Source organism: Pleurodeles waltl, chromosome 3_1 (assembly GCF_031143425.1).
Source record: "Pleurodeles waltl isolate 20211129_DDA chromosome 3_1, aPleWal1.hap1.20221129, whole genome shotgun sequence".
Lineage (NCBI taxonomy): Eukaryota > Metazoa > Chordata > Amphibia > Caudata > Salamandridae > Pleurodeles > Pleurodeles waltl.
Window position 1 is genome coordinate 83,475,303 of NC_090440.1, and position 12,308 is coordinate 83,487,610.

The following is a 12,308-nucleotide window of genomic DNA, read 5'->3' on the forward strand; positions in this document are numbered from 1 at the left end:
CACACACACACACATATATATATACATACATATATATATATATACCAATTACAATGGAACAGTAGCCTAACTTTAGTTACCTAGTGGCAAATGATGCTAGCTCTCTCACACACACACACATATATATCAATTTTGCTTAATTACTATTTAATAAAATTATATAATTATTAATACATTGATGTTAAATTCTACTTAATTACCTTCCCCCCTATACCCCTACAAACCTACCAATCCACAATATTATTAAAATAGATAACTATTCCATGATATATGTATTTAAAATTCTATTAGATAACAAATTACCAAATAATAATTAACAGTTAATTAAATATTACTTGATTAACTTCTCACTCTATACCCTACCAACCCACAACAAAGGTATATGTGAAATAAATCAGTTCTCCACAATTTACACAATTAAAAAATCAATTAAATGATTATATTGCAGTTCGTAATGAATTGTTAAATATTACTTAATTAACTTCCCATCTGAGATCCCTACAAACGTAGCATCCTGCAACTAAAATATAAGTAATATAAATTAGTATTCCATATTTTACATAATTAAATCAAATAAATCATTATCAATTTATAACAAATTAATTGTTACTTAATGATCTTCCTACCAGAGACCCCTACAAATCATGCAGCCCACAACTAAATTATGTGATTTATGGACTATGTATTCCATAATTTAAATAGTTAAAAATCAATTAAGTAATAATTTAACGATTAACTATTGTTATTTAATTATTACCTAATCAACTTCCCACCCTACACCCCTACAAACCTCACAGCCCACAAATAACATATAACAAAAAATAAATCAGCACTACATAATTTGCATAATAAATATCAATCTTATAATTGAATAAACAATTCATAATTAATTAGTAACTAATTAACTTTACACCCAATCCTCCTACAAACACAACAACCCAGTACAACACTATAAATTACTATTAACAGCTATTAATAGCTAAATAGAAAATAATTCTAAATCATGCAAAATTACAAGCTGGATTTCCAAAAATGTAATATCATTTATATAAATAATAGTAACACATACAATTAGTATATTAAATTAAACATACTAAACAAAATGAACTATATTACGGAAAATGATATTCAAAACAAATCCTGTGCTTAACCTCCTACAAGCACCCTACCTCCCGCAACTCACAGTCTTTTGGCACATGCTGCATGTGGTTGGTCTCTCAGGTCCTCGCCACACTCAGGCAGACTTACTGGCTTTGTCAAAAAGTCACAACACCAAAATATAAAAAGTGGGTTTACAGGCTCGTTTAAGGGGTGACCATATCAATATATATATAAAGCAGATCTTTAACCTTTGCCCAAAATCACCAATATTTTTATTCAAATCTTTATTTTAGTAATTTACACAATGCAATGTTCAATAATAGTGATTATTATAAAAATGTTTAATAAAGTTTTAATTAAAAAATATATAACCAATGTGTCTGTGAGTCTCTCTTTTAACATAGTTTTTATGATTGCATTTTGTAGGATGAAAATGTTAATAGAAAGACTCAGAGATGTGTTATCTTTCTTTTAACTTTTTTCAGCCTACAAAATGGAATCATGAAAACAACCACAAGAGGGCCTTGCACTCCAGCTGAAGAACACAAAGCTTCAGCTAGGAGTGTGTTTAAAAAATCTTAAATTTTTATGGGATCATGAATTTTATTACCAAAAAGACTTAGGGCCTCATTAGGAGTTCGGCGGATGGGAAGACCTGTCTGCCGAACTTCCAACGGGGAGTTGCTGCCACACTGGCTTCCTCCCTACTGGACCCATTCAGATTTTCCCGCTAGGCTGACTGGCGCCACTAGTCAGCCTAGCGAGAAAGTTGTGGCAGCAATGTCTTTGGCTTGTAATCGAGCCAGCAGCTATGCTGTCGCTTGCAGGGTGCACCAGCACCCTTGCAATGTGAGAGTGCTGGCCAGGGGGACCCTTGCACTGCCCATGCAAAGTGTATGGGCAGTGCAAAGGCCCTCCTATGGCCCCAGCACCTGTTCTCCGCCAACCTTTTCATGGCTGTGATACTGCCATGAAAAGGCTGGCAGAGAACCAGGTCATAATCAGCAGGGCGGAGCGGCATGCAGTGCTGCAAGGCTGATTCCGACCTGCACCCCCCGTCAACCCGTTTGGATCACTGAACCCGGTGGAACCCTGGCAGTCTGACCGTCAGGGTCTTAATATGGCGGTTAGACAGCCACAGCTGCTGGGTTCCTGACCGTGAGGCTGGCAGTCACAAGACTGCCAGCCTCGTAATAAGGCCCTTACTTTTTTATAATATTGCTGAGAGGCTGCTGCACTCCCTGCACCCCCCATAACATTACAAAACATGCTTGGTAGTGCAACTTTTCCTTCTAGAGACACCACCAAGCTGCAAAGAAAAGTGTAAAGCGCCCTCAAAGGGCATTATTGAGTGCTCCTTGAAGGAGCAGTGAATAATAAATGAGTGGCTCCTGACGCTCATTTATAATTCACTTTTTAAAAAAATTTATTTTTGTGGGTGTCCTGGTGCTCACCAAGGCCACCCACATTTTTTATTTGGTTTGTGGCCTGTGGGAGAGCCCCAGGTCCCCCTTGTCTCAAGTGAGCTCCCTAGTCGGAACCCAAAGTGGATACAATTGGAGAGTCAGAATTTTTTTCTTTAAGTCGGTGCCCCACTGACTACCCTGGGCACCTACAGCTCTACTTTTTTAGAGGTTGTGGAGAAGCTCCATTGACTCCCCTGGTGGGATGCCAGCCCTTTTAAAATATTTCCAGTGGGTGCCCTAGTGCCCACCCAGGGCACTCACACTGCTGGGACTGTTGAGGGATTCGGGGGAGCCCCTAGGACACTCCGTCCCAACCAGCTCTCCAAAAGCACCATACCGCCTGCATGTGGGAGCCGGCACATTTTCTTTGCACCACCTGGGCAGGTGTAGCATTTTTTACTGGTCCTCCTGGGCGGGAGCAAAGTTCTGTTCCCTCGAGGAGATGGCAGGCAGGGTATGTCCACACTGCCTCAGGTAGGGCACCACAGTGTCCAGGGGCTGGGCTCCCCAGCACACTGATGTAAATGTAAATTAGCACTTGTATAGCGCACTACTCACCCGTTAGGGTCTCAAGGCGCTGTACTCATACCGCTATGGAACCCCTCCTGGCTTTTCCCTGTGAGGCGCCGACTCCTGAGCACCCCCAGGGTGAAGCCAGGCATCCAAGCGCTGTTGGGGCCGTTGTGGAGATTAAGCAAGCTATTGCCCAGAGTTGCAGAGTGGGACCCATGAATTAGATTAGGCACCGAGGCGAGAATTATCTGGTCAAGGGGAATTGAGCCCAGGACCTGCCGAAGCGGGACTTGAACCCTGGTCTTGAGCCAGATCTCTGCTTCAGGGTCTGCCGCTCTAACCATTGAGCCACACTTCTCCTTCCTGATGAGTTTTGGATCTCGGGGATAAGGTCCCTGGAGCCAATATCAGCTTGGGGAGGGGTTGTGCTGCCTCCCTCCTCTTTTTAAATGAATTTGACCCCAGGGGATAGGGTCCCCAGGGCTTTTAAAGGCTCTGGGAGGGGAGCTGTGCATCTCCTCAACTTTAAAAATGATAAAAGCTGCAGAGGGTTGGGTTCTGGGGCCTGAGTAGGGTTGGGGAGTGGGCCCAAATGCACTTCTCCCCTTCAGCTTGACTTGTGCTGTCAGCAGTTTTTGTTGCATTGCTGCCTCCCCTGCCAACCCCCCTCCCTTTTTCTCCATCCCCACCTCCCAGATTACCCTGAAACTTTCCAGGAAGAAGCTGAGGTAGAAAGACCTGTTTTTGGAAAGTTTTGTAAAGATCTGTCATACGCCATCAAAGTTATTAGCAAATCAAAAAATGTTTTTTGTATGATAATATGATCCTAACTATAACTTCCCAGTTGTGACTACTGCTCTGTAGTATATATTCACATTAAAATGTTTTCCTTCTTACAAAAATAGCACTGACTGGACAATGACTGATTGTAATGTTGTGCCTTGCTGAGTTTGGAGCTTCAAGCCCACAACACCTCTCTCAGTCAGTCTTTTTCTTTGCCATTCTAAGACACAAGTGGTCTAAAGGGCTACACTTGGTCACCAGTTTGAGGGTCCTAAAAATGGAAGCCCAAGACATGAAAAGTGAAAGACCCCCACTGACACAATTGTGCCCAGTAACTTCTGATAGCCCTTGCATTTCTTGATACAGATTGTGAACAGTTTTGAAGATCATGTGATTACGGTTTCTGGATGAAATTCTGAACCTTTCTGAGAAAAGTTTGAGCAAAGTATAATGTACTTGGGTAGAAAACGTTGGCGAGTTACTGGCACAACAATATTTCAGGATACTTGTGAGGAAAAGCTAGGCAAGGCATGAACTTGCACTTAAATTGCTCAAGAGTTACCAGTGCCATCTAACACTCACGAAAGAAAATTACACAAGGTAGTAGACCTGAGAAACTTCAGGGAGACCAGTAATCTGAAACTCTGTTCGATATCGCCCATATAACAAACTTTCTCCTGATGTACGCTTGAGAGTGAAGAAACAGTCTCTAGACTACAGGGGAAACAAGATATTTGTGAGAGAGCGTAACTGCACAAGAGGTGAATCTCATTTAGGTACCATATGCATTATGAAGATACCTTTTAATTTAAGGTTGGGTGTAATTTGCGTAATTCCATGCACCATAATCATATGGAATAACCTAAAAATTCTGCAAGATTATTTGGAATCCGCGACCAGAGTGATTCTGCGTTTAGCACTATTTCTTAGTGCAAAAGTCCCCCTTTGCAGCCAGAATGCATGCGAGGATGCATTTTGTGCTCAGAAATAGCCCTAAATGCGCCAGAACACAAATAGAAATAGCAAGCGCGCGAGGCTGCTCGCGCTCGCTAGATGTGCTCTCGGGGAAGGATTTTCACCCCAGATTGCACAAGCAGGGATAATTGCAGAATTATCAGTAATTACGTGTCAAAGAGTATTCCAAAGAAAGTGATTGCCTCCCATAACCCCAAAAATCCACGCATGTTTTAAACACTTGATAAATACACAGTAACAGCTTTTCTGTAATTGTTGACCGGTGTTATCTTGAAAGACACTATTTAATAAGCGTGTGCCACCTTTCTTTAACTTTTGTTATAAAAATAATCGAATTCCTCAATTATATGATGGCAATATTTAATATGTATTAGCAAATATGCGAAGACACATGTGCAAAACGACAAAACCTATCCATCCATTTAGGAAGGTATTGCTTGGTAGTGGGAAGGAGTTCTCGGTGTAAGTGTTTTGAGAATGTATCTGATTAATAGCGCCAGTTGCGTAACAAAGGCCGCCGCAGACCCCGTGTGTAGGGGCACCGAGCTCCAGGGGAGTACTCCGGACAAGGAGCGCCTGCGTCAGTCGGAGGGGGGCTCGATGTACTGTGCAGGGGGGGTACACTCAAGTTTCATTTCGCTACTGAATAGCGCATTTGCATCCCAGATTTCACTACAGGCATTGCTGGAGACGGTGACGTGTGCACTGAAGGTAAACCTCGGGGCACTCTCGGTGGTGAAGGTAAAGGTGATATTGACAACGTTTGACATCTAGATGTCCCCGCATGGGTGGATTTTGGTGCACGAGCCCTCGTCTGCATACGGCAGGCGAGAGAGCGCGTTAATTAATTCACGCTCCTAAAATATGGGTCACATCCAGAAATGTTTCCGGGGACAGGTTTTCAAAGGGGGGTCGTGGTGTTGCTCGTGTTCACTTGCCTTATGGAATTGTTGTGCGCAGTAAAAGCTCGCAGGTTCGCCTCCTCGGCAGGGTCACACATGGAGTGTGTGTCACTGTGCATGGCAGTGGCATGCTTTAATTACTGAAGCGTGCAGCTGCGTCCAGTGGCTAGTGTTATATGTAGCAAGCATTGCTGCTCTTGGTGTGGTTGGTGGGGCAGTGGAAAGCATGAATTAGTGAGGCGTGTGTCACTGTGCAATGGTAGTGGCATGCGTGAATTAATGAGGCGCGTATCACTATGCATGGCAGTGGCATGCGTGAATTAGTGAGGCGCATGTCACAGTGCATGGCAGTGGCATGCATGAATTAGTGAGGCGCGTATCACTATGCATGGCAGTGGCATGCGTGAATTAGTGAGGCGTGTGTCATTGTGCATGGCAGTGGCATGCGTGAATTAGTGAGACGCGTGTCACTGTGCATGGCAGTGGCATACCTCAATTAGTGAGCTGTGTCACTTTGCATGGCAGTGGCATGCGTGATTTATTTAGGCGTGTATTATTGTGCATGGCAGTGGCAGGAATGAATTAGTGAGGTGTGTGTCACTGTCCATGGCAGTGGCATGCGTGAGTTAGTAAGGCATGTTTTATTGTGCATGGCAGTGGCATGCATCACCTAGTGAGGCATGTATCACAGTGCATGGCAGTGGCATGCATGAATTAGTGAGGAATGTGTCATTGTGCATGGCAGTGGCATGCCTGAATTAGTGAGGTGCATGTCAGTGTGCATGGCAGTGGCATGCCTGAATTAGTGAGGCCTATGTCACTGTATATGGCAGTGGCATGCATGAATTAGTGAGGCCCATGTCACTGTGCATGGCAGTGACATGCATGAATTAGTGAGGCGAGTGTCACAGTGCATGGCAGTGGCATGCGGAAGTTGGTAAGGCATGTATTGTTGTGCATGGCAGTGGCATGCGTGAATTAGTGAGGCATGTGTCACTGTGACTGGCAGTGGCATGCGTGAATTAGTGAGGCATGTGTCACTGTGCATGGCAGTGGCATGCATGAATCATGCATGAATTAGTAAGGCGTGTGTCACTGTGCATGGCAGTGACATGCATGAATTAGTGAGGCGCATGACACTGTACATGGCAGTGGCATGCGTGAATTAGTGAGGCGCATGTCACAGTGCATGGCAGTGGCATGCATGAATTAGTGAGGCCCGTGTCACTGTGCATGGCAGTGGCATGCCTGAATTAGTGAGGAGATTGTCACAGTGCATAGCAGGGGCATGCGTGAATTAGTAAGGCGCGTGTCACAGTGCATGGCAGTGGCATGCGTGAATTAGTGAGGCGCATGTCACAGTGCATGGCAGTGGCATGCATGAATTAGTGAGGCCCGTTGCACTGTGCATGGCAGTGGCATGCCTGAATTAGTGAGGAGATTGTCACAGTGCATAGCAGGGGCATGCGTGAATTAGTGAGGCGCGTGTCACAGTGCACGGCAGTGGCATGCGTGAATTAGTGAGGCCCGTGTCACTGTGCATGGCAGTGGCATGCAGGAGTTGTTAAGGCATGTATTGTTGTGCATGGCAGTGGCATGCGTGAATTAGTGAGGCGTGTGTCACTGTGCATGGCAGTGGCATGCGGGAGTTGGGAAGGCATGTATTATTGTGCATGGCAGTGGCATGCGTGAATTAGTGACGCGCATGTCACAGTGCATGGCAGTGGCATGCATGAATTAGTGAGGCCTGTGTCACTGTGCATGGCAGTGGCATGCCTGAATTAGTGAGGAGATTGTCACAGTGCATAGCAGGGGCATGCGTGAATTAGTGAGGCGCGTGTCACAGTGCACGGCAGTGGCATGCGTGAATTAGTGAGGCGCGTGTCACAGTGCACAGCAGTGGCATGCGTGAATTAGTGAGGCGCGTGTCACAGTGCATGGCAGTGGCATGCGGAAGTTGATAAGGCATGTATTGTTGTGCATGACAGTGGCATGCGTGAATTAGTGAGGCGTGTGTCACTGTGCATGGCAGTGGCATGCGGGAGTTGGTAAGGCATGTATTATTGTGCATGGCAGTGGCATGCGTGAATTAGTGAGGCACGTGTCACAGTGCATGGCAGTGGCATGCAGGAGTTGGTGAGGCTTGTATTATTGTGCATGGCAGTGGCATGCGTGAATTAGTGAGGCGCGTGTCACAGTGCATGGCAGTGGCATGCATGAATTAGTGAGGCCCGTGTCACTGTGCATGGCAGTGCATGCGTGAATTAGTGAGGCCCGTGTCACTGTGCATGGCAGTGCATGCGTGAATTAGTGAGGCCCGTGTCACTGTGCATGGCAGTGGCATGCCTGAATTAGTGAGGCGCGTGTCACAGTGCACAGCAGTGGCATGCATGAATTACTGGAGCGTGCAGCTGGGTCCGGTGGCTGGTGTTATGTGCGTCAAGCGCTGCTTCGCTCGGTGTGGTTGGTCGGGGTACGCGCCGTACCTGCGCGGAGAGTCATTCACTCAGCATGGCACCACCTCCTAACCTGCTGGTGCCACCCCCCTCTTCCTTCTCCGTGTGTTCCCTGCCAGTCGTGCCCGCTCGCAGCCTCGCCTCGTTGCACTGATCACAAGAGCGCCAGGGTACCCCGCCGCCGCGGGTGATGGGCCCCACATGACGCCCCCCTGGAAGGGAGCAGGGTGCGTGAGCAGCTCCCAGCTGACGGACAGGATGCGGGGTGGGCTCTGCCACCAGAACGCTGGGTACTGCTGCCTGCCCAACTATGCTGGCAAGGAGAGAGCGCCCAGGAGCCTGCTGCTTGTTTCAGGGCGCCGGCAGCTGACACACCTCGGAGCGCTGAGTGCGCAGTGGTGCCGCCGCCGAGGGACGGACTGGAGCCGCTGCTGCTGAGGTGCAGACAAAACCGGGAGAATGAAGTCCCTGTTCAATGCCTTCACGAAGAGAGACGGTGAGCCGCGACTCCTTGAAGTTGGCGGGATGCACTTGCGCGCTCTGCTCGGTGTCTTATGAACGCGCGGTCACTTTGGGACCCGGTCCGCTGTGGTGGGCATTTAATAACTGTGCAGTTTGCATTCATTGTGGGATCCAATCTATGGAGGTGGTGCGTGGGGGCTGTGTTCACCTTCATCTACAGCGCACATCAGCTTAGCAGAATTATAGCGCCTGGTTTATTGTGGTTATGCCGTTTTACCTGTTCCTGCCTCTGTCTGAAAGAAAGGTGTGCGCCGTTCAAATAACCCGTTGCCAGGCTGTGTTTTCTGATTCTAGCGGATGGAGAGTGCGCTTTAATTGAACAAACAGTACAAGTTTTTAAGGGTTGTTTTCCGATGCTGAAGGCAGAGGCACCTGCAGCCGGCCACCGGTAAATTCAGCCCGCAGGTGATTTAATATTCTTTGAACTAGGCGCTGCCTCGCTCGCCCCGTGGTTGTATCTCGTGGAATCACATGTAATGGTGTTTGCGCGCAACGGGCGCGCTCCAGATTGCAGAGAACATGAAACAGTTGTCGGGAGTCGTAATCCCCAGAAGATGAAAGCAGGTTTCTTTGAACCCTTCGTGCCCGGTTAAGATGCTGTGCTGGCACTGTTGAAAGGCCTGGTCCCCGCGCCAGGTGGGGCGCGCTCTTCCCAGCAGAAAGTGCATCTTAATATAGCCCTCCTCTGCTTCCATTTTAACAGCCATGACAAAGATGTTTTTTAATGAGCTGTCAGCTCTCTGAGGGATGCAGTCGCGCACGTTAGGAAATGGACGGTGTGGGTTATCAGCCGGTTCTCTGCCTCCGCGGCTGTCACGGAAAGTTCATTTCCTAAGCGTTGCCTATTTTGCCGCTTAAACGTTCAGTCAAAGCTCGCGCAGCGTGTGATCCTCGGCACAGGTGGGTGACTGTGCAGGACTGTGGTGGTTAAAAGGGGATTGGGCAATGTGCGAGTTTGCGTACAGGTCCGTGCCCCTCGTTAGTTCTAAGATCAGTCAGGGTCCATTTTAAGTTGAGATGCACGTTTTCCACCTCACTGTCAAGGGCGTAGCTTCCCAGTGCTTAATTTGTAAATAAAAAGGTGCCGGTGCCCAGAGCCCTCCTCTTAAACACGCGGCTGCTGCAATTAATGTGCGAGCATGGAGTACCGAGGAAGCCTAATCCTGAATCCATCTCGGGCCTGTCAATACATTCACAGCCACTCTCTGCCCCTTCAGCTCACTCTTGCAGCTTTCTGCTTTCTCCCTTTGTGACGCTTTTTCGTTTTTCTCTTCTTCCGTCTTTCCCAAATGTGTCTTTTGCTCGCAGTAAATGCTTGAGGCAGAAGAATAAGCCCCGGCCATCAAAAATAAGTGCCGGTGCTCAGCACCGGAAACAACATGCACAAATTAAGCACTGTTAAGCTTCCAGTAGTGCAGGGGGCCAGTGGCACAGGGGTCCAGACGCCTCAGGGGCCCACTGAATTGTGGTTATTGCGGTATTACACAGGGCAAACTTTGGCAGGGGCAGTGCTGGCAAAAAAGGGGATCTTGCCGGATCCCGGCAGATATTTCTATGCCGGATCCAGCCCACAAATGGAAACATGCTGACTTTGCCCTGGTGTCATTGTTTTTCACACCTTGACACATTCAACAAGGCCTGCATTCCATTCCGAGCAGCAGTGTGCATGCGGCTTTCTGATTTTAGGTTTCAGCTGGGCCCAAAACAAAGGCTTAGTTTAAGGGGCCATCAGCCCTTCTTTTGTTCCCCTATTATCCTGACTGGGAGAAATCTGGAGCCGATCACCTAGATGCCAATGCAAAGCAAGGAAACAAAGGTGCACATAATGGTAGCACTTCATTAGTACTTAAAACAAACAGTTGGAGGCAGGACGTGCTTGCACTTCAAGAATGCAATATTTCTATGTCTGTTGGAGGAGTTACACATATATTGATTTAAATGACACCTAACCATTTTTTTTTTTTTATAGCGCTACTATTCCCAGAGCAGGTTGTCAGAGCACTTTGCATAACATATCTAGGCACATTAAGGGGGTCATTCTGACCTTGGCGGTCCATGACCGCCATGGCGGAGTGCGGCGGAAGCACCGCCAACAGGCTGGCGGTGCTTCCTGGGCGATTCTGACCGCGGCGGTAAAGCCGCGGTCGGAAAAGGGGAGCCGGCGGTTTCCCGCCGGTTTCCCCGCTGGCCCAGGGAACCCGCCATGGCGGCGCTGCTTGCAGCACCGCCATGGGGATTCCGACCCCCCTACCGCCAGCCTGTTTCTGGCGGTGTCCACTGCCGGAAACAGGATGGCGGGAACGGGTGCCGTGGGACCCCTGGGGGCCCCTGCTCTGCCCATGCCACTGGCATGGGCAGTGCAGGGGCCCCCTAACAGGGCCCCACAAAGATTTTCACTGTCTGCTTAGTAGACAGTGAAAATCGCGACAGGTGCCACTGCACCCGTCGCACCCCTTCAACTCCGCCGGCTCCATTCCGAGCCGGCTTCATTGTTGAAGGGGCTGTCCCGCTGGCCCGGCCGGCGGTCTTCTGGCGGTCGCCCGCCGGCCCAGCGGGAAAGCCGGAATGACCGCCGCAGTCTTTTTACCGCAGTGCGGTCTTTCGGCGGGAACCGCTTGGCGGGCGGCGACCGCCGACCGCCGCGGTCAGAATGACCGCCTAAATCATACAAGCATGTAAATCAATGTACAGGAAATGTTACATAAAAGAATGAGAATTATAAGGTTTAGGAATCACAAACCATTGATACTTGTTTTTATTTGTCACATAATGCAGTGATAGAGGTTGTCTATCCTAATAAGACTTTATTACTTCTCAAATAAACCCTTCTTTGCAATCTTAGAATAACAGCAGATTGAGAGAGAAACTACTAGGTTGTAAAGCCTGATTTACAGTTTGCATGCAGCTCATTGATGCCGATAATTAGACCACTGTGCTATATTAGAAGGCTTGCAATTTATGAACTGGAGGTACTTAAATAATCTCAGTGTCAAAAGCAGGAGCCCACTTACTTACTCTCTAAATAAAATAGCAATCTGTGACCTGTATGTTACACATTGTGCAGGCACACTAACCCTCTATGCTACTTTATGAATCAAAGCTGTGACTGGACGAAATTCAGAGCGTTCCCAGAACTGCGTTAACCACTAGAGTTATCATACCTCTATCATAATCTCTTCAAAATTACTGCGCAAACAAATACCTCTGCAGCAGGAGTCTTAACCCTGTGAGATGTCTTTAAATGCAGCATGTTTGTGACCAATTAAGTCATCTAGAACAGGTTTACTGACACATTTGTCCATTTTGTCAATTTCTTTGCAGCATTTTGTTTTTAAATATAAATGTATGATTTGGCTGTCAAACTCTGTTTTTCAAGCTCTGTCCTCCGTGACTGCACCCCCTTTACCCTGCCAGATCTTGATTCCCAATTTATGGGTTCCCGGAGTAAATTTTTTCCAGCGTTAGGAGGGAAGGTGTGGGAGGTCATTTTCTCCCTTGCACAAGGCCCCACCACACAATGGTTATGCCACTGCTCACTGTAAAATTGGTGATACTTATCCAGTGTTTTTCTGGTGGTAAAACACTGCTGA

General features: G+C 47.5%; 1 protein-coding gene across 2 annotated transcripts in view; it reads left to right on the forward strand.

Moving 5' to 3' along the window:
* SHANK2 (SH3 and multiple ankyrin repeat domains 2) overlaps nt 1–12,308 on the forward strand; it is a 2,270,638-nt gene that overhangs the window by 1,212,938 nt on the left and 1,045,392 nt on the right. Inside the window, exon 1 of one of the 2 annotated variants that reach the window (XM_069221874.1) lies at nt 8,138–8,692. The exons of the other annotated variant lie outside the window; for it this stretch is intronic. Within the exon in view, the coding sequence (XP_069077975.1) occupies nt 8,656–8,692 (37 nt within the window). The 5' untranslated portion in view covers nt 8,138–8,655. Of the gene's footprint in view, nt 1–8,137; nt 8,693–12,308 lie in introns of those variants that run through there. 2 annotated transcript variants of the gene reach the window in all.